A 20,883-nucleotide genomic window follows, 5' to 3' on the forward strand; every position below is an offset into this window, starting at 1 on the left:
AGTGGGCACGTTAACAGGGGTTCTTTGTTAACCGAAATACTACCCTAAGTGCTACCAGCCTACCCAAGCCTCCCAAGGTTACTACATAGGTCACATTCCACTTGGCACGCCGTCTCAAGTGTGACTGAAGACGCTAAGCCACCGGGTTAGTGATTTGCGTACCGCATCGCCGGTAGCATAAACTTAAAGTCTAACAAATGGGTCTCTCCCTGTAACTAGTGTTACTAGCAAAGATCATGTAGCGAACTATTCCGCTGGCGCCATCCTTAAACCTTGATCATTGATTGAAGCTTCTACTATGTAGGCTTCCAAGGTTCAACTGCTGGCATTCTAGGCTTTATCCTAGGCTTGGTACGGAGTACCTTAGTAATTACTTGCCGAGGTTCAGGTATTTGGCAAACAGTTTTCATGGCGTTACCTACTTCAATAGGTAGGTTGTTCCGTCTTGTTCCTGCCGCGGATGCATGATGTCTCCTTAGAAACCCTGGAACATCAATGCATTGCCTAGCGATTTATATGCGAGAAGAATTTACGAGTCGGAGCAGGTATGTACAATAGGTACAAGACTGTACCCTTAGTAGGTACATAGCCTATCTGTAGCCTAATTGCAGGTAGGCACGCCTGATATTCTACTAGTCTGTTACGTCACCGGATTAAGTTTGAAGCTCATACGCAGTGCCCCGCTACATGATGGTAACACTTCAAAGTTTCGGTTCCACATTACGACAGAATTACCTCTAGGCTTAGTTTGGATGATTTAATGTTTTCTTAACCCGATGATATCTTTTGTCTGCCTAACCTTGCATGCATCTCCAATTGCCATCAATTCATCCTACAATAACCCAAAAACATCTTTATGAAATGGACACCTCTTGATATTCACGAACATGATGGGCGTCGGAAGGACCGGACTTCTATCGTATCCATACTGCCTACCCAGTGCCTAGTATCCCTATCATATTCTCGCAATTGTGCCACTCGGGTTAAGAAGTCGGAAGATTATCTTACCGATTCGTCCTCAGCTAAGCTATACAACTTAGAACTCAACACATGAACGAAAATGGAATATATCCGAAACCACTGATACGCGGTGGCCACGTTATTATCCCCGAAATCCTGAGGCTTTTTATCTTCATGTAATCTTCACGCAACCTTGAAGTTGAAGTTGCGTAGCCTACCATTGACATAATTTAGACCAGTCGTATCATAGGTACATACATAATGTAGGTAGGCAGGTAGGTGGTTGCATACTATGTGCGAATACTACTACTCTATATGTATGCCGGTACCCGACTATGTTGTGAAACGTCTTCACGAGCATAATGTTCCCCAAACCTCCATATCGCTTGTGCCAAGGGTCAAAATCTAGACACCAACTAACCAAGGTAAATACCTAAGGTATGTACCTAGTCGCAGGCAATCATTTCACCCAAGCGCATCCCCTACCAGCATGGAAATTGATACCCAGGGCCGAACTTGTCAAGTTCTCACACGACGGTATCATACCCAGTAACTAATCCTTTGTTCGCAGGAAACTGCTTTCAGCGAGTAGGAGTCATGCAAAATGCTACCTGGGACCAAACTGACTATTCGCGGATTCAAAGTGACAAAGAACTATCCATCACATTATCGCAAGCGATAAACCAGCTCAATTCGTCACCAATGAAGTATGAAATATGTAAATCTAAACGGCTTCTTAGCTGACCTTGGTATACAAAGAAGAATGATTTCTTCTCTTTCTTCTTATTCCCCTATTTGGTAGAAGCTCAGCTTCATCCCCTAGCTGATGTCCCCTAACCTACGATAGAAACGCCGTAGAAGAGGATTGTATTTTATGAGTAGTATGAGACGGCAATAAATACAATTGTAATACGAAAAGTTACATCACCAAAAGATAACATAACGAAAATGGAATACGGTTCTGCCGGTGATTATGGTGACTTCGAGGATACCTTTGAGGGTGAGGATATCTATGAGGATGACGATATCTATGAAGATGACAATATCTATGAGGATGACGATGTCTCTGAGGATGGGGGTATCTTCGCGGATGAAGTTGTAGAAGAGGTCCCACCTGCCCCTTCTGCTCCTCCCCCTCCCCCTCCACCGTCTAATGCGCCACGGCCTCGCCCGAGATGGGTTACTTTATTAATAAACGCAACACTGACCATCCTCACGTTGCTCATCACCATTCTATTCGTATCGACACTCTTCGGCTCCGTAGGGGGGACTTCTGCCGGCAACGGCTTATTGAGAGACAACAGTCCCGTCTACGTGGAAGACCAAATCAAGAAGCTATCATACAAGAAAAAGGATCTCTACACCAAGCCGCTCCGTAGTCTGAATTTCACCGAGGCCATGGTGCCCCTCTGGACCGGGTCCCAAGAAATCCTCCTCGACAACAACGCCATCGAGACCTGGTTCTCCGCCGTCGAAACCAACAACCCCATCCTCGACAAACTGTGGAGCTCCATCCCTCACAGCCACATCGGCAAGGAAGAGACCCAGATCCCCCACTTGGAGAACGCGCTGATAGAGCGGCGCGCCCACCTTGAGCGAGCCAAGGAAGCCTTCATCGCGTTCCTCCAAGAACGCGAGCAGGCCACGTACGACATCATCAGTAACCCCACCCAGTGGCACTGGTACGCCGACAAAGCCTCAGATGTCGGGCTGATGCAGGATCTGCTGAGCGGCGAAAAGCGATACCAAAGCGTGGACCAGTACTCCAAAGTCGTCCCCTTCGTCAAGACCGCCACGGAGGAGCTCTTCCAGACACACCAGCGCCTGTGGACCGGCGACGGCAGCGGCGCGGCGATGCGGGCCCACGCCTACACAGCGCGGGAGCACCTCGTGCTGGCCTGGAAGTCCGAGGCGGACCTCATCGACGAGCTCACCCTCCGCTCCGGGAACAAACGACTCTGGCGCGGCAGCTCCCAGGGCGCCGCCATGAGCGACCTGTGGCAGAAGCTGAACCGGCTCGTCGAGTCGCTCGAGGACATGCGCGACGCCCTCGACTTCTCCAAGAACAAGCTACAGCAGGGCGACGGCGCCGCCGCCGCAAAGGGCAGCTTCATCTTCTGGGCCCGCAGCGCCCTGCACCTCCAGCGGCAGTGGGCGACGCTGCTGCACCACTCGCAGAAGGGCGTGTTGTTCGCCATCCGCCGCGAGCAGCTCAACTCCCCCGCCGAACGCGCTGATCTCCAGGCCTCGTGGGACGCGTGGAAGGGGCGGAACTGCGGCGGCACCCAGTGCTACGACATCGACGGCTGGATTGCCTCCGCGAAGAACGCGCTCGGCTACAAGAAGAAGCCGATTGCGCTCCGCGCTCAGGACGAGGTGCTGAGGAATAAGGGGCGCAAGGATGGCAGGCCGACGAGGGTCTGGAGGGGCGTGTATGAGGAGGCGTGCTGTGCGAATGGGAACCTCGCGGTTTTTTTGATGAATGGGCCTGTGAAGACTTTTCAGACCTGAGGTGGAGGGTATGTAACCTAGGGATTTAAATCTAGATTGGGTAGGTAGGAGAAGCGGTGGTGGAGGTCTTAAAGTTAAAAGGAGAGTTGTAGAGTGTAGAGTAACGGTTATTGTAATTTATATAGGTGTCCTTTCTTTACAATGTAGCAGCAAATTCACAGAGGTTTAATTCCTTCTTTCCAAATGTTCCATGGTTACCTAGTTGCAATTTGTTGATACAGTATCACAGTCTACTCGCCCCTATTTGACCGACTTCCGATGCCGTAATCCCTGAGTACCTACCTAATAACCCACCGAAGTAGCTATCCAGCTACCCAGGACAAACAAATGAATCAGTATCCCCTTGAAAATCAACACCCCCTTTTTCTTTTCTCAATTTCCCCTTTTTCACATTCCCCTCCTTTGACCCCCCTCCAAACTCCAAACCCTTCCATCCCTATCCCAATCCCACATATCTCCCTTTCACAACCTAGTCCTCCTTCCCCTCCTCCTCTTCTTCCTCCTCTCCACCCCCATCCCCCTCACCCTCATCCTCCCCTTTCTCCTCCTCCAAGCCCCCCTCCCCCTTCCCCCAAACCTCCAGCTGAATCGCCTCCCTCCTCAGCTCCTCCACCCCCCCAAACGCCGACAGCGGCGCCGTCGTCTTCGTCTTCGACAGCCGCGCCACGACCACGCACCCGGACCCGGGCGGCGTCAGCGCCGCGGCGATGTCCGCTGGGCGGGTGCAGGGGGGGCAGATCGCGAGGTAGCATGTGGGCCGCCTTGCTGGGCGGGGAGGGGGTTGGTGGGGCCGGTGGGAGGTCAGGACGCTGTAGTTGACGACCGGGAACGTGATGTGCGGCGCCGAGAGCGGGTAGATGTATATCTCTGGGTACAGCATCTCGGCGTAGCGGGGCTGCGGGGCCGGCACCTGCGTTGGCGACGTCGTCGTCGTCGTTGTGGTTGGTGCCGCCGCCGCCGGCGCTGCGGACGGAGACGTGTCCGGTGACTTTGATTTGCTCTGCTTCGGGCCGTTGACCTCGATCGTCACGGTGTGCTTCTTCTTCTTCTTCCCGCCACCGCCACCACCGCCGCCCTGAGGGTTGCCTGGATGGTGCTGGCCGATCCGCAGTCGCCCCAGCGCTAGCACCTCGGCAGGGTTGCGATACGGTTCGGGGCTGTCGTCTCTGAGTGGATCCGGGTTGTAGAAGCGGCAATAGCGGCACCGGCAGTGCGACGGATGGTCGCGATCGCGGTAGTTGGGTCTTGTTTCGTAGAAGAGGGTATCGTCCTCGCGCGGGGGACGCGCCGAGTCCATAGCTGAAATATCGGCGGGTATGGTGGATGATGATGATGATGGTTTACTTCTTCGGGTGTCTTTGGGAGATTGGCGGTTTCTGGGATTCCAACACCGGAACATGCACATATTTGTAGGCCTGGCAGAGAGAGAGAGGGCACGGCTCAGGTGATAAATAGGTATCTGGCCCAGTGCCTTTTGTGCCCAGTGCCGTTTGTAAAGATCCTAAGACGGCTTGGGGTTGGCTTTGTGGGGAAGTACAGTGTAAAAGGCATGCCTACCTAGGTAGGTAGCCTTTGCTGCCTGGTGAGAATGAATACTTCCAAGGTTGGAAGCAAACATAGGCAGTATAGGGGCTTTGAATTAGTCAAAAAGAAATACTTCTTTCTTTCTCCGCACAGTAAGGATCCTGCAAGGTTTTAGTTATTTAGCATAAAATACTTGGGAGTGATTTTACACGTAAGATAACAACTTTGAATTCAGGAAGAATCAAACAGCTTGAGTTCTTTTAAATAATCGTAATCTGAGTCCGTTCGTTATCCTTCTCAAAGCAGCTCGGCTCGTTCATCCACGATTGCGCATCCCCCTTATGACCTTCAACAACCCGCCCGTCTGCCAAAAGCCCGATTCTCCTGAAAACATTCTTATCCTCATCGATCTGTTCCAGGAGCAAACTGAATTCGATTTGGATTGTATCCCGGGCGTCGAATACTAGGTAGTACGTGCTGTCTTCTAGTATCTCCAGCCGAGCCAGTCTGCAGCTAAAGATCTTGTTCTTGAGTTGGCCACGCTTGGCGATATTATCAAGAAACACCCTTCTTCTGAAATCGTCGAACAGTTGGCGCCAATTACTAGGCCTTTTGTCCATGTGTACCTGCGAACCATCCCTTTGGAAGAATGGTGTGTTTTTGTATCGCATCACGTAGCTTTCGTCGTTATCAGATGCCGACCCGACGATGAGCGGGAATAGGGGTACACTCATAACCAGTCTCCCATCAGTGACTCTGCCATTTGGATCTGCCGTACCTGCGGTGCAGAATGCGTTGATGAATTCGAAATATACCTCAAGAACCTTGACGCTCGGGTCATGTTCTTGAGATCGCCACACGCTTGGATATATGATCCGTCTTCCTGAGGAGGACCATGACCAGCTGGGCCCTAGATACTCTTTTCCCTCACTGCAGTCTGGACCATATGGAACCCATAGTAAATCAAGATCCAAGGAATCACTCCATATCCCGGCTAAGTAGGCTGCCTCGGATTTCATCTCACTCATTTGTCGCGCAAGACCGGACAGGGCCGGTAGCTTGTCAGTATCGTAAGTCAAGTTTAAGGAGCAATAAAACTCCACGATTTTCCGCCACTTGTGTGCAAGAAGATCGCTATCACTCATCCCGATACTAACCTGATTGTAGGGGAGATCTGGGGGTCTCTGACCACACTCACAATGCATAGATTCTCTGCAGTCCCATAACAACTCATCTCGACCACATTGAAGAAAGCGAGGTGACAATAAACGTTCTTGGAAAACCCAACCCCGAGTCAAAAGTGGAAACACGGGAATAGCGCCACCATAGTCCTCAAGAGTCATGATGCTCGAGATTGGATGCTGGATGGGTCTACCCGGCGTGTCTTTTCCTGCGCTTGTCATGGGCGCCATGGCATATTGGCAACAAATATCATAAGGCTTGTCACTCGCTGTTCTCCCCCTGAGCTTTACCGATGACTCTCTTGTATGGCATGTATCAAGTCCACCCCTGCTATCCTTTGCAGCAGTGGCGGCGATTGTAATATGACTGTTTCTGTATATATCAGCCATCTTGGATGATTCTATTTCCCAATCTGTCGAGCTATCTTGAATTATGCAAAGTGAGTCGATCCAAATATAGCGTATATCCAACTTCCGACCAAATAAGATAGCATCCTTAAATGTAGCCGGTATGGTGGACCAAGGAATCTCTTCAAGGTGACTAGATATATTCTTAGTCGTCGTCATCAGGGGTCTCTCTTGGCCCCAACAGTGGCTCAAGCACATATAGCGATGACGCACTGAGTTTCCATCCACAAGTCGGATTGGTGATCCATCGAGGCCGGTGTTGACCACTCGGGTTGGCAAAGTTGGAGAGACATTGTCGCTACAATTATGATGAGCGACACAGTCTTGAATCCACTCCAACGCAGTGTTGAAGCTTCCTTCCTCGCTGGATTCGAGCGTAGTTATAGCTCTATGAGTTGGCAAGATACTCCAAGGGCAAATTGTCCCTGGAATACTCAGTTTCTGTCATTGTACAGGTATGAATCCCATGGTGAGCTCTAGACTTCATCTTACCCCATGAACACCAGAATGATACGATGATTCCGTAAGCCAAGATGTGTACATCGAAGTTTTTTCTCGGGTCAAGACTAAATGAAGGGAACGTTGCGCTGGCGCTGTCATGAGGGATGGTGGGTGATAGTATGGCAATGATGCCTTCATAGACGAGCCGACAAAACTCACAATCTGTCTGCTTTAGGTGGCTGAACGCGAAACTGTGACCACTCGTATCAGTCTTCTTCTCGCAACGCTGACACAGTGGCATGACGCCGGGCCGGTATAATGTATGCGATATTGTATGGAACTAAGAATTGTAGTATTTTCAGTGCCAACATTGAAGTTCAAGTTGCTACCTAACCTACCTAACCTTAGTACGTAGTACATAGTAGCTGCCCTGTGGCTTCAAGTTGTTAGGGACATCATTGATTCCGATTTCACTGTGGCTCACTCGAATAGGAGATCACATGGCACTGCAGATCAAACAAAGATGATCTAAATTCTAATGTTAGCGATTAGTACTAGGTAGAATACTGACCTATACCCTAACCTAGGTACTAGGTACTTAGGGATAGTTAAACCCCAAGAATTGCGATGCGATGCGATGGAACGTGGCCAGAACTTTGATAAGAGCCAATTAGGTAAAGTTTGACGCCATAATTTTAGAATCTCACTACGATAGAATACATGTAGTTATGTAGTTCGTACATACATACATAGATTCCAGTGGAATGGTACGGAAGAACTTTGATTCCAACACTTCCGGATCCATTTATCGGCCGACGCAATTTGATTGCGACCGACCAGATCACAATCGCAGCTTTGAAGACACCATTCTGGCCTTTTTTTTTTTCTTCTCCCTTCTTTATTTCACATCTACACATTTCTCCAGTGTCCGCACAACCCATTCGATAAAGGTTGCCACACCCCTCTGCTTAGACAACGCAGTTCTTCTTCTTCTTCTTCCCAATTATATCCGTATTTTGTAATTTATTTGCATCATATCAACCGCAAAAATGGCAGGCCTAAGCCCTCAAGTGTATGTTGTTCATTTCACCTATATGCACGTGTGCGTCTCTGCGCCTACCTGGCTAACACAACTTCATGCAACAGCACCAACATCATCATCATTCTCGGAATGATGCAGGTGTCAAAGCGAATTCCCTTCGACGACCCTGATGTTCTAAACATGGTTCGCGCACTTTACGTTGCCAGCAATGTTATCATCGCTGGTATCTACATCTATGTCCAGCTACAGATCAACAAGAAGAAGGGTATGCCAATTTCCCTTGTTACTTACTCTACGAAGAGCTGCACTAACCCTATATTACCATCAGATCTGACCACACTAAAATATGTTGAGCCGGCACCAATGGGATCTTCGGAAGAGGGCAAACTCGTCACGACCACCGTTCACGCCTACGACTCGCAACAAATCAAGAACTCGTTCCGATCGCAATTCATGGGTATTGCCATGATGAGCTTCATGCATCTATACATGAAATACACCAACCCTCTGTTGATCCAGTCCATTATTCCCTTCAAGGGCGCCCTCGAGTCCAACTTGGTCAAGATCCACCTTTTCGGCAAGCCCGCGAGTGGAGACCTGAAGCGGCCCTTCAAGCAGCCTGCCGGACTTATGAGCGGGCTCCAGAGTGGCCCTGCGCAGAGCGACAAGAAGGCTGTCGAGGCTGCTGAGCGTGCTGGTCGGGGTGGTGTTAAGGATGAGTAAACGTGTTATGAGAACTGTTGATCCACTTACATACATGAATTTGGGAGAGGGTCTTGGAGACACTTGATAGGGCTATAGGGCTGACCTTTGTATTTTTGATCACCCCACACCCCGTCATTTGTTGTAGACATAATAATATTATTGCCACATAGCGACAGCGAGCATGGCGAATTTTGCGCTAATTCCGCATGCGGAAGTGTACTATGTACTTACCACTCACCTTGAGTCTTGCCTGTGACGCCTACAGTGTTTCGCCTCTAGTATCCCCATGTGAATCGATTCGACAATTCTACCAAGTTTTCTAAGATCGGATCATACAATTGATAGTTATCCATTTCTAGTGGAATACAACTCAATGCTACTTGCGCTTGGAATGCATTTAGGCGCCTGGGCATTTAACTCGGCATTTAAGTACGTGCTGGACGGGACCCTTAAGTGGTGTAAGCACTGAAGTTGGGGGCGATAAAGCACCTAGCTTTCAATTCGACGTCACTGATAGAACCATTAATAATTAACTTCCAGGGCTAATTTAATTACCTACGTCAAGTCGGACTCCGACGATCATCATACTTTTATTCCTCTCCACATTGATATCATCTCATTAACTCATATCTATCTACATTCAAAGAATACAAACTTTCACATTTACCAAACATTACAGTGATTCTTCCAAAATGGAGCGTCCTTCGACGCCGCCGCCACAGGCCCGAACAGCAAACCCTTCTCATCCTATAGCCAATCCTCCGACCCCCGATATTACTAGGCGCATCGTGAGTCATTCTCTACAATGGCATTCCTCGTAATCCAGAAGATGGAGCCTTAGCTAATGCAAGTCCAAATAAAAAGGAAGAAAATCGTCTCAAAGCCAAAGCCCTACGAGAGCAACACGAGTCCGCCGCCCGCGCAGCCGGTACCCCCTCGCTCTCCCGCACACCCTCTGGCTTCGTTGCCACCGATGACGTCCGCCTCCCCAACACCCGAAAGCGCGCCTACGAAGCCATATCCGGCGGCGTCCGAATACGGGAAACTCCCTCGACGAGCCGCGATGGCCGTACCAACGGGGCATCGCCCGCGAAGGATGGGGCGACGACAGATGCTGATAAGGCCAAGGCGGCCAAAGACGAAGGGGCGATCCGACCAGCGAGGAAGTTCACCAAGTTCGTCGACTACGACTTTGGGAAGATGACAGACACGAAGGGTGGGTTCTTGAGCACCGAGGACGATCCCTGGAACAAGGCCATGTCAGGGTCTGCGGGAACTGGCAACGGCAAGCCTGGCGCGCCGCCGGAGGGGCCGGAGCAAAAGCCTAAGGGGATGACGGTGCAGGAATGGGAGCGGCTACAATTACTACGAAAGCTGCAGCGGCAGAAAGCCGGCCCGTTCGAGCCAGGCCTCAGCGCGCTGCAGGACCCGAAGACGCGCAAGAAGTGCCGGGAGTGCGGGACCTTCGAGATCGACTTCGTGTGGGACGAGGTATTCGGGTGCAGCGTGTGCGGCGCGTGCAAGGAGAAACACCCGGAGAAGTACAGCCTACTAACCAAGACGGAGTGCCGCGAGGACTACCTGCTCACCGAGCCCGAGCTCCGCGACGCCGAGCTCCTCCCGCACCTGTCTCGCCCCAACCCGCACAAGTCCCACTGGCACGACATGATGCTGTTCCTCCGCTACCAGGTCGAGGAGTACGTGTTCAGCGACAAGAAGTGGGGGTCCGCCGAGGCGCTCGACGCCGAGTTTGAGCGCCGCGAGGCGGAGAAGAAGAAGAGGAAGGAGGCGAAGTTTAAGGAGAAGTTGCTAGATCTGAAGAAGCGCACGCGCACGGATGCGTATCGGCGGCAGAAGGAGAAGCAGAAGGCGGGCGGTGCTGGGGAGGGGAAAGGGGGGAAAGCGAAGTTTGGCGATGCGGTGGGAAGGGGGGGTAGACATGTTCATGAGTGGGGGCGCGGCATCGAGAAGGAGGATGGCTCGACGGTCAAGACGTGTACGGCGTGTGGGATGGAGGTGGAGGAGATGGAGTTTTAGAAGGGGAGAGAGTGGGGAGGAGTGGATTGTGATGTTACAATATATGATACCCAGATACGAAGGTTTAAGAGATTCAAAAAGTTTTATGACAGATTGGTTTTTTCGAGTACCTATATGCGATGGCATGGTACGGCAGAGCTGTCGAATGCTTTTTTACCTAGCTTGATTCGCTGCTGGGTGATTGTTGAAATTGTGAGGCCATTTCGATCTTAGGTCTTCGTGATGGGATGGGAACTTCTAGATGCTATTTGAGAGCATTGCATTTTTTATGTTTACTCTATACTCAAAGATAGGTGTCTCTATATCACGAATACCAAGTTACAACTTACCTAGGTATAGTACATGTAATATTTCCATTCGGATGTGGTACCCAGGCACGCCCGTCTTATATCGAACCTCGTGATCAAATGCCGCCAGTCCTCGCTTGCAAGGTCCTAGGATGGATTTGACCGGCGGCAGCTAATGCACTGCTTAAGGATATCTGGATGCCTATAGGTTCACGAGCTAATTTAGTTCCAGGCCGGTTACTTCTTCAATTGCCTCAGTATGATAGGCAGGCATCCAACTAAATATGTACGCCTTCGCATCCACACTAGCGGTCCGTACCTAAGTATGTAAGCTTCGTCTAATGTCTCTCTAGGCGTCATCGACCATCGTCTCAACTCATTTCTCGTAGATCCCATAATTTCTTATCGATGGGGGTCGCGCTTCGGCAACGGATGGTTTCGAGGTGGATCGGAGGCGCGACACATTAGGAATTCAAGACATCCGATACCGTGGCCGTGGTGGCGCCATCTCAAAGCGCTGAATAATCGCCCGCCTTGCCGTCCTTGCAGCTTGTTCGTCGGTTCGCGCTGCTGTTTTCTGTCACGGAACATGGATACATACATACATACCTAGAAGCCAAGAAGGAAGGAGAAAAAAAATAAGGTAGTTAACGAGTAAATCGGTAATAGGTGATAAGTCTTGTTTTTAACAAGGCCGTTGGTGATATTCTGCAGCTAGTTAGTCCATAGGAAGCTCGGCCTCTATGTAGGTATATAACGAAAGCACGTCGGACTCCGGCTCGCCTCTAGGCACCCCCCGTACCCCATTACAACTCCCGCCTCGCCATTGGTCGATCGGCATTCGTAGGGTAGGGCAGAGGGGGCCCCGCCCATGTCCACTCGGACAATTCGGCCTCAGCCCCATACCGTCGTTGCATTGACTACCGGTGGGTATTGTCTCACGCGGCGGATGGGCCAATGATGTAGATCTGCATAGGCAAGCTATGATCACAGTCGCTCGCTCGTTTACAGCGGCCAGGTTAGAGTGAGGTTTGGGGGGGCGGGACCTGGCCTAGCTCGGCCTTTCGCTTCAATGACTCCAAGCTGTTTGTCACAAGCGCTGTAGGCTTCAGTATGGAATAGAGAGGCAGGTAGGTATATAAGGCGGCCAGGGGATAGATCCTTCGATCGAAATACACATCCAGTGATTTTATTCCGCATAGGCGTGTGGGGGTTTACATTACCTGCTTACACATTACCCGTGAAGAATTAAAGACACCAAGGGAAATGGAATCTGTGCGCGACTTCGAGAATTACCAGCTTCTGGCTGCGGGCATTGGTGTAGCTATCCTGGGTGTAAGCCGACTCCTTTAATACATTTGGATCGTGTGCCGTGATGCTGACTTCTATATCCCCGACGGTATGTGTACACCGTCCTAAGCAGCCCCTTTGCAAGGTTGCCGGGCCCGTGGTATACTGTGTGGACGGATGTGGTGCTGAAGTACAACGTCATCACCGGAAACCGACCACGATGGGTTCACTCGCTGCACGAGAAGTATGGTTCGTCACTCCTTCTCTTATTGAACAAACTCTTATATACCTGCCTGCCTGTCTAAATCCGCCCCCCAACCCTGACTAGGTACCTACTCTTACTAACCACAACATAGGCCCCATCGTCCGCATCACCCCCAAGGAAGTCAGCGTGCAGGACCCGGACGCCACCGACAGAATCTACGCGATCAAGGGGGAGTTCCTGAAGGCGTCGTGGTACAAGCAGTTCATCCCGAACGTGCAGAATGTCTTCAGCACGACCGACGTCGACTACCACCGACGGCACCGCAGGCTCCTCGCCTCCGAGATCTCAGAGTCTGGGTTGGCGCCGCACAGGGCCACGGTGGACTCTAAGATTCGTCTGGCTATCGAGCGCATGGCTGAGGAGATGGAGGAGCGTGGTGCGACGGTGAGTTTGAGTGAGAAAGTGACGAAATGGAAAGGGCAGTGGCTAATCTCTTGGTTTTGTGTTCGAAGGATGTATTTCGCTGGTTCCTGTACATGGCGACGGACATTATCGGCGAGCTGAGCTTCGGATCTTCGTTCCGCATGCTGGAGACCAAGGAGGAGAACCAATACATCCGCGACCTCAAAGCCATCGGCATCGCCGGCGGCATCCGCGTGACCTTCCCCCTCCTCATGCAAATCAACAACTACATCCCGATCCCCGTCCTCAGCCTCGGCATGCGCATCCGCGAGCGCCTCTGCGAGTACGCCAGCCAATCCCTCCAGCGGCACTACGACGAGGTCCTCGAGCAAGGCTCCGACGCCAAGCCCACGCTCCTCTCCAAGCTCTACCGGGCCTCGGAAAACGACCCGGACACGCTCCCCTTCGCCGAGCTGCGCGAGGACGCGATGTCGTACATCGCCGCCGGCAGCGACACGACGACCAACACGATGACGTACCTCGTGTGGACCGTGTGCCGGCGGCCCGACGTCAAGGCCAAGCTCGTCGCTGAGCTGCGCGCCCTGCCTCCCGACTTCAGCGACCACGAGCACTTGAGGCATCTCCCGTACCTCGACCACGTCATCACGGAGACGCTGCGCCTGTACAGCGCCGCGCCGTCGGGGCTGCCGCGCGTGGTGCCGCAGGGGGGAGCGGTGCTCGCGGGCCGGTTTGTGCCGGGCGGGTACACGGTCTCGGCGCAGGCGTACAGCATGCACCGGAACCCGAGGGTGTATCCGGCGCCGCTGGAGTTCAAGCCGGAGAGGTGGGAGAAGCCGACGAGGGCGATGAAGGCGGCGTTTGTGCCGTTTGGTGGTGGGAGCAGGAGTGAGTTTTTTGCCCCCCCCCCCCCCTTTTTTTTTCTTTCTTTAAAATGGCCTCATGGTGTGTCATTAAGGCAGGATTCTTTTTGGTAGAAAAAGTTGCATCAGAACTGACTGACGCTTCCCCCTTTTTTTTTTTCACTACATAGTCTGCATCGGACTGCACCTGGCCAAAATGGAGCTGCGTCTAGCTACCGCTCGCTTCTTCACCCGGTTCCCGAACTCGGAGGTCTCGCGGCTGGAGGGGTTCACGGACGACGATATGCAGGAGAAGATGTTCTTCCTCACGGCGCCGAAGGGGCAGCGGTGTTTAATTGATGCTAAGTGAGGTGCCTACGTAGGTTACTGTGGGGAGGTTAGAGAGGAGAGGGGAGGGAGGGATGTAAGGGAGGGCTATTCTGACAATAGCATACCTACGGAAGCTGACCAACTGACTGTGATCTATTGTTTGAGATGCAATACTTATAAAATGCCCATAGAATATTACTCCCCATCGCTACTATGGGTCGTTATACGGCTGATCCAGCGTATTCGTTTATGGTTGCATTCCAAGTTAGCAAGTAAAATACTGTAATGTTTCTATAAAGTACCTAGGTAAGTATATCTAGATTATAGACTGAGATAATCTTATGCTATACTGACTATTGATATAATGGTAAAGCCAGTAGGTCAGGGTCAGCTTCAAATAAACCTAAACACCGTATTCTCGTAAACACCCCAAATGAAAGTATACCGAATGCCATTCCAAATATCCGTAGCCCGGGGTATCAGTGATCGTAGAGAATGGGAAAGAGTCAAGTCCGTGAAAGCCAAAAAAAAAAAATATAATGAAAGTCGAGATCCGCAACCTCCTTTACTGGCACCAGCACCAGAACTAGCAGCGAGTACTACCTAGGTAGCCTCCGATCGTCTAAACCCTCTCTACAGGCTCCACCGGTCTAAGTCCCGTAATACTATCCGCATCCGCATCATCCCTCGGGCGACTTTTCCCCGAAAGCCCAAACCCAGTGCCATGCTCATTAACCGCAGCCGGCGGCGGGAACTTCACGTCAGAGCCCCGAACACCACCGCTGCCAAGCTCCCAGCTCCCGACGCGCTCATGCTTCGCGCCGCTCTTCGCGACCGAGACATCGTGGTCGCTCGCCATTTTCTCGGCGCCCTTGAACCCGCCCAGGCTACTGCTCCGGCGTTTCGCATCCAACGCGTTCTTGCGCCGCACGCGGATGCCGCCGAAGACGAACGCCGTGACGCCCGCGAGACCGAGGACCGCAACCGTGATCACGGCGCCGATGACGCCTGCGACGGCCGGGGACAGTGCCGCATTGCCGGCACCACTACCGCCGCCGCTGCCGCCACTGCCGGAGCTGTACGAGCCGCGGCCGTACGCGTGGCAGAAGGGCGAGAGCGAGGAGCACGTGTCGCACCAGGTAGCAAAGTCGCGGATCGAGAAGTTTCCCATCGCCTGCTGGAAGTCCGCCCAGCGCATGCGGGACTCGGAGTTGCCCCGCCCAAACAGCGGGTACTCCGTGAACGGCGCGGCGGCGTCGGTGCCGTTGCGGAAGACGAAGCGGACCCAGAGGTCGTCGCGGTCCGGGTACGAGAGGTTGCCCTCGGTGCTGAACAGCTCGAAGACCATGGCGGAGCCGGGGTCGGGGATCTGGGTGAAGCCGGTGGAGGAGGAGGAGGAGTAGGCGAGGTCGGAGAGCGCGAAGAAGGCGAGGAAGGGCTCGAAGGAGCCGAAGACCAGCGACAGCTTGTTCTGCGTGCTGCCGGAGGAGATGTGCTGCGAGAGCTGCGCGACGATCTTGCCGGCGAGCGTGCGGCCCGCGATCGCGCGGATCATGTCCCCCTCCTGCGCCCCTGACGCCGTCAAGTCGCCGTTGAGGTTGAACTGCTGGATGTTGGCCAGCTGGCGTAGGAAGCGCAGGTTGTCGCTGCCCAGGGCGTCGCGGATCGACGAGTCGTGGTCGTACGCGTACTGCGCGTAGTCGTACAGGTCGTAGGCGTAGTTGAAGTTTATCATCGCGTTGGCGAGGGTGTTCGGGAACACCTCCGGCCACAGGTTCTCGTAGAACTCGAGCGTCGAGTTGTACATCTCCTGGTTTATGTCGCTGCGCATGAAGCGGTACATCGATGTGTCATGCTCGGGACATGATTCCTGCCCTTCTAGCCTGGTGGGTCTGTCAGCGCCTTGTTCTGAGCTTTACTAAGGTAGGTAGTTACTGGACTTACCAAACGGCATTGACGTCTGTAAGAGTAACTGTCGAGATTGTAGGATATTGATAGCCGTTTAGAGGGTAGTCAATCATAGTGCCATTGGCCAGCCTAGACGCATTAACACCGCCATTGTCGTAGGCGAATGTGCCCGTAACCGGCGGGTAGAGGCCCTGCATGAAAGCCAGGGCGCCGCCGACTACATAATCATCCGCAGTGCTGTAGAGAGAAAGCTGCGAGTTATCCAGAGACAGGCGCTCTATGCCGGCGATAGGCGAGTTCGTAGTTATAGCATTATCTTCGTCCGATAAGCTCGAATTCGATAAGTACCGCGATCTAAAGAGCGAGCCCTGAGAGTAGAGCTGCTGTGCGCCTAGGGGTGTGAGGCTAGGTTCGAGCTGTCCGCGTAAAGGCGTACGCTCTCCATACAAGATATAAGCAAACGAAGACCAGACAGTCTCGTTAGTGGATTGGGCTAAGGCTCCGCCCGCGAGGGAAAGAGTCGCGGCTAATGTCTTTAGTGAACGTGAAGCCATTCTTTCAGACCGAAGCTAGGGGGTTATTCACACCCTCTGATATAAGTCAAGTCACGAAAAGAACCAAAGACTTGGTTATGAAACTGTATTGTATAATAGCACGAGTAAGAAGGAGGAGGGAGGAGCTATGCTAAGCTCGGGAGACGGACAAAGGAGGGGTAATAGGTAAGGCAATAGAGGGAGAGACAAAGACCAGACAGACCTCACCAACTTACATAGGTAGTATTGTACCATCGAGCCTGGCTTACCTCTTCTACATCAATGGATACCTACCTAGGTCGACATGCATACATGCCTAGCCATGTGGCTTTCAATGACACCAGACAACGTGCTGGTTTAATCAAGCGCTCGTCATGGTAATTCCGCTATGTAATCCCGACGCCCGCAACGTCGTAAGCTTACCTATGTATGGTAAGCCACCTTCCTCCTCCCGGGAGGCGTCGACTTCAACCATGCATCATATCCTATAAGAAAGCGGCGGGGAGCTTGTAAACTCTCACCTCGGAAGCGGCGGGGTAGCTTTCGGGAGAAGCACGCAAGATAAGAGGAAAGCTTGGCAGAGCTCTTTTGGGGCTGGGCTGGGATGAGCTATCATCGAAAGTGTGATGCTACCCCTGTTTGAATGCTGCATCCCGCATCCCCCCCAACGCAAAAGAGATAGATAGATAGAGCTCTATCACAGGCTCGCTGCATGTGGCTTGCAGTAGCGATCTACAAGTACCCTATGCGCGTCGAATAGCACGCTGTGATGTCGATGGGTTGCAAGGAGGTATCCATGCTGTCGAGTGTAAATAGGTACTTAATAGTGTATCGCTTCCGGATGTATGTACATAGCTTTATCCCTTTACCTATAAGATAAACGCCATGTCTTAGGCAATCTTTATCGATATGGCGAGCTGATCAGAGTAGAAAACTGCCTTAGTAAGTAGGATTCCGCAGATCCGTTTGTGGTCGTGTGAAAAGTCTCTAAAAAGAAGCAGGCTTCGAAGGTGACACCGCAGGTCATACGTATGCTGTTACTGCAGATAGTAGAGAAGCGCCCCGCTAAGTTCCGAGGAAGTACTGCATTGGATATCTAGGTACTGGTATGTAATAATCATATCTCGTATGATCAAGTGTATGTAAGTATGGCGTTTAGATGAAGGGATTGATTTGTCTGATCTAGTCCTAAGAGTGATTAGCTATAAACTCTCTAACTTAGGTGCTTTTTCGACATAATATGGTCTGCTTATTTCATCATATCTGATAAGTATTATGTTTGCGCCAAACATCCAGTTCAAGGCAATATTTGGTCGTGTACTGGGTAGTTGACCCGGAGAGTAAATTCGGGAGCATTAGTTAGAGAAGTTCACATGGCCAGTTCCATTGAAAGCTACTTGAAAGCCCGCAAGAAACCCCAATTTATGTGGAATTTTCCATGTCGATAGTGCTCTGAAAACATTGCAAGGTTAGCTTAGCTCTGTGAGTTTTTCCCCATCATACAATGGGGGATCGTCATTCGTCAATCACCAGGTGTTGAATGAACAAGCAATCCCTATCCGCAACACCTAAGACATTCCTTGTATACATCAACTAATAATATTCAGTCTTTTAGTCAACCAAAAACCTGACAAAGCATTCTCATCAAGCCTCTAAGATGCCTAGGTAGAAATAAACTTCAAGGCTTCAGCCCCATTTACCCCTTTTCTAGGTACGGAGTAACTCTCGTGATTCATGATGATCATGAAAGCACTTCCGCGTATAGGTAACTCACAAGGCACCATCCCAATACAGAGTAGTGAGTTATGGAGTACTAAGCGAACTTTCGCTATTTGCTTAATCCCAAAGTAGTGCAAAAACGCTGACGCCATGTTCATATCCTAGCGGGTTGACTCTTTCGTGAAGTGCGCCAAGACGGCCGAATCTACGCTCACGTGGTCGGTATTGTCTCCGGATTACACCGATTCTTCGAATGTAAGCGACGGTGAACGGGCGGACATGACAACCGTATTGCTTGTTTTAAGAAAGGCCATGTAAATCTAAAGCGGACAATGCCAGGTTTTCAGACATTATGATTGTTGTCGGCCTATGCGATATTGCCGCTCCATCAGTAGTACCCTACCATATTCCGCTTCAAATGGGGATATATAAGGATCAAGGCTGTCTGTAATGGCATCAATGTCGATGAAAAGGAACTTGCCTTCCAATTATTCAATTACTTTCCACCCTATCTCCTATAGACCATGGCATCCACCGAAGGCTCAGTCCTCGTAACCGGAGCAAACGGCGGTCTCGCATCCGACATCGTAAAGCGGATCCTCTCCTCACCGTCCCACGCGCAAGACTACCACGGGCTATACACCGTCCGCAAGGTCGAGAGCGCCGACGTCGTGAAGAAAGTCCTCCGCAGCGCGGACAAGTGCCAGCACCACTACGATCTCATCGCCCTCGACCTATCGAGTCTGGAAAGCGTGCGCAAAGTCGCAGCCGATATCAACGCGCGCGTCGCCAGGGGTGACATCCCCCCGATCCGGGCGCTCGTGCTGGCTGCTGCATACCAGGAATACGGCCCGCAGAGCATTACTAAGGACGGCTTTGACTTGACGTTCCAGAGCACGTACCTCTCACACTTCCTCCTGACGCTCCTGCTGCTGCAGAGCATGGATAAGGAGAAGGGGCGGATAGTTGTGCTGGGGAGCTGGACCCACGAGTAGGTTTGACCGAAATCTCGTAATAAAAAAACCTAGCTTTTTCACTAGGTAGCACTCCTGCTAGACCTCTTAGCTAACCTCCCTATCTCCCCCAGCACCACCGACCCCCGGAACAAGATCGGCCCAGTCGGCCAAGCCTACGCGCCCGTCAAGTTCCACCAGTTATTCTCGGACCCCGAAGGCAGCACGGAGGCCATCGCCAAGGGGCGTTGGAGCTTCCTCGCAGAAGACGACGCGGACACCGCCTCGGCGGGCTTCAGACGGTACGGGGTGGCGAAGCTGAGTCAGGTCATGATGATGTGAGTTACCTACCCCCCCTTTCCTCCCCAAGCACCCACCTATCCCCCAACCATTCCACCACACACCATCCAGCCCCCAACACCAGAAGAAACCACGATCAAAGACTGACTAGGTACCCCAGGCGCGAACTCTCCCACCGCCTCCCAACCGACCCCACCCTCTCGCACATCTCAGTCCTAGCCCTCGACCCCGCGGCCATGATGTCGAGCCTCGCGCGCCGCAGCTCCTGGCTAACCCGGGTCCTCGTCCTGCGCATCGTCGGCCCCGTAATCGCACCACTCGCCACGTGGCTGAGCCCCAACGGCGGGTTGAGGACGACGTGGAAGTCGGCGGGGGATGTGGTGAGGGCTTGCTTCGGGACGGAGGAAGAGGTGCTGGGAGTTGGAAAGGGGGGAGGGGTAAGGGAAGGGGGGAGGGGTGTTAATGGGGTGTACCTGAACGGCTCGGAGGTCGCGGATGTGGGGCCCGAGGCGAAGGATGAGGAGAAGGGTCGGAGGCTGTGGAGGGATGGTGTAGGGTATGCGGCGGTGCGGGAGGGGGATACGGTGTTGGTGGATTGGCGGTAGGTTGGGTAGTTTACCTTGGTATGGGTATACGTTGAGTTGTAGGTCTTTCTTGGTGTTCTAAAATGTGTTTTCTACTTCATCATTCACTACCTCCCAGATCCTAGGTAGTAATAAGACTGTGTAGCGTTCGTCAAGACTTCAGTTCCAGCCCTCCTTACCAATGCATGCAGCATCTACTATGCATACATCAATTAGTAAGGCAGGTAACCACCTACCGAATCTCGTAACGAGCACAACACTTCCGAAGTCGGCATTTCCATGTACAAAATTGCCGAAGCAATTAAGTGAGTGCCGCCAGGTCGGTATCGAAGGGGGCGAGGGGAGCAGAGCGTTGATCATTCGGGCCATCTTGCGTGCCGGCGTGTATAGCATGTACCTAGGGACCGTCGCAATCCGGATGCACGGGATGCATACGAAGCCTACCTTACACAGCACACGACAAAAAGAAAACAGGAAGCTGTAGAGGTAAAAGGCGCTGGGATTGGAGGAAGGGGAAGATGGCAGTCGTATGCAGCCTTGCTTGTATCCCCGTGAGAACGTTACATGTGTGGAGTTCGATATAGTGCGGTTATATTGGGGGATCTGAATGCTTAGAGCTGCGAGTTACTTGCCGTGGGACACATGTACACGCATGTAGTTAGGTAGATGCTACTACATGTAGGTAGGTTAGGCATGTTCTCAT

The 20,883-nt window shown here is 52.1% G+C and overlaps 8 protein-coding genes across 8 annotated transcripts; 5 read left to right on the plus strand and 3 right to left on the minus strand.

Annotated features, from left to right (window-relative positions):
• Nucleotides 1-1,481: 1,481 nt before the first annotated feature.
• On the plus strand, nucleotides 1,482-3,577 carry GGS25DRAFT_167805 (uncharacterized protein). The gene has a single exon (XM_049256532.1). The coding sequence runs from the start codon at nucleotides 1,909-1,911 to the stop codon at nucleotides 3,469-3,471; it is 1,563 nt and encodes a 520-aa protein (XP_049118576.1). The 5' UTR covers nucleotides 1,482-1,908; the 3' UTR covers nucleotides 3,472-3,577.
• A 363-nt stretch (nucleotides 3,578-3,940) lies between these two features.
• Nucleotides 3,941-4,768, minus strand: GGS25DRAFT_519103 (uncharacterized protein; the record flags this gene model as incomplete). Its single annotated transcript, XM_049263644.1, has 1 exon — nucleotides 3,941-4,768. One exon carries the CDS (start codon nucleotides 4,766-4,768, stop codon nucleotides 3,941-3,943), a length of 828 nt encoding a protein of 275 aa, XP_049118577.1.
• Nucleotides 4,769-5,065: 297 nt separating this feature from the next.
• Nucleotides 5,066-7,410, minus strand: GGS25DRAFT_167854 (HET-domain-containing protein). Its single transcript, XM_049256533.1, has 3 exons — nucleotides 7,077-7,410; nucleotides 5,205-7,009; nucleotides 5,066-5,156 (listed from the first exon to the last, which is right to left on the minus strand). The coding sequence occupies exons 1-2, from the start codon at nucleotides 7,324-7,326 to the stop codon at nucleotides 5,256-5,258; spliced, it is 2,004 nt and encodes a 667-aa protein (XP_049118578.1). The 5' UTR covers nucleotides 7,327-7,410; the 3' UTR covers nucleotides 5,066-5,156; nucleotides 5,205-5,255.
• A 413-nt stretch (nucleotides 7,411-7,823) lies between these two features.
• On the plus strand, nucleotides 7,824-9,075 carry GGS25DRAFT_480064 (inorganic phosphate transport PHO88). The gene is made up of 3 exons (XM_049260051.1): nucleotides 7,824-8,097; nucleotides 8,172-8,332; nucleotides 8,396-9,075. Exons 1-3 carry the CDS (start codon nucleotides 8,075-8,077, stop codon nucleotides 8,788-8,790), a joined length of 579 nt encoding a protein of 192 aa, XP_049118579.1. The 5' UTR covers nucleotides 7,824-8,074; the 3' UTR covers nucleotides 8,791-9,075.
• A 105-nt stretch (nucleotides 9,076-9,180) lies between these two features.
• GGS25DRAFT_167915 (DNA repair protein) lies at nucleotides 9,181-10,930 on the plus strand. Its single transcript, XM_049256535.1, has 2 exons — nucleotides 9,181-9,560; nucleotides 9,637-10,930. Exons 1-2 carry the CDS (start codon nucleotides 9,465-9,467, stop codon nucleotides 10,807-10,809), a joined length of 1,269 nt encoding a protein of 422 aa, XP_049118580.1. The 5' UTR covers nucleotides 9,181-9,464; the 3' UTR covers nucleotides 10,810-10,930.
• Nucleotides 10,931-12,362: 1,432 nt separating this feature from the next.
• Nucleotides 12,363-14,443, plus strand: GGS25DRAFT_529772 (putative cytochrome P450; the record flags this gene model as incomplete). Its single annotated transcript, XM_049265317.1, has 5 exons — nucleotides 12,363-12,431; nucleotides 12,578-12,635; nucleotides 12,743-13,035; nucleotides 13,104-13,899; nucleotides 14,045-14,443. 5 exons carry the CDS (start codon nucleotides 12,363-12,365, stop codon nucleotides 14,221-14,223), a joined length of 1,395 nt encoding a protein of 464 aa, XP_049118581.1. The 3' UTR covers nucleotides 14,224-14,443.
• Nucleotides 14,444-14,797: 354 nt separating this feature from the next.
• On the minus strand, nucleotides 14,798-17,050 carry GGS25DRAFT_167888 (phosphoglycerate mutase-like protein). Its single transcript, XM_049256534.1, has 2 exons — nucleotides 16,128-17,050; nucleotides 14,798-16,066 (listed from the first exon to the last, which is right to left on the minus strand). The coding sequence occupies exons 1-2, from the start codon at nucleotides 16,643-16,645 to the stop codon at nucleotides 14,806-14,808; spliced, it is 1,779 nt and encodes a 592-aa protein (XP_049118582.1). The 5' UTR covers nucleotides 16,646-17,050; the 3' UTR covers nucleotides 14,798-14,805.
• Nucleotides 17,051-18,684: 1,634 nt separating this feature from the next.
• On the plus strand, nucleotides 18,685-20,281 carry GGS25DRAFT_529796 (NAD(P)-binding protein). Its single transcript, XM_049265318.1, has 3 exons — nucleotides 18,685-19,334; nucleotides 19,431-19,634; nucleotides 19,757-20,281. Exons 1-3 carry the CDS (start codon nucleotides 18,868-18,870, stop codon nucleotides 20,199-20,201), a joined length of 1,116 nt encoding a protein of 371 aa, XP_049118583.1. The 5' UTR covers nucleotides 18,685-18,867; the 3' UTR covers nucleotides 20,202-20,281.
• The last annotated feature ends 602 nt before the right edge of the window (nucleotides 20,282-20,883 follow it).

The sequence above is a fragment of the Hypoxylon fragiforme genome (assembly GCF_022984875.1).
Source record: "Hypoxylon fragiforme strain CBS 206.31 chromosome Unknown GGS25scaffold_3, whole genome shotgun sequence".
Classification (NCBI taxonomy): Eukaryota; Fungi; Ascomycota; class Sordariomycetes; order Xylariales; family Hypoxylaceae; genus Hypoxylon; species Hypoxylon fragiforme.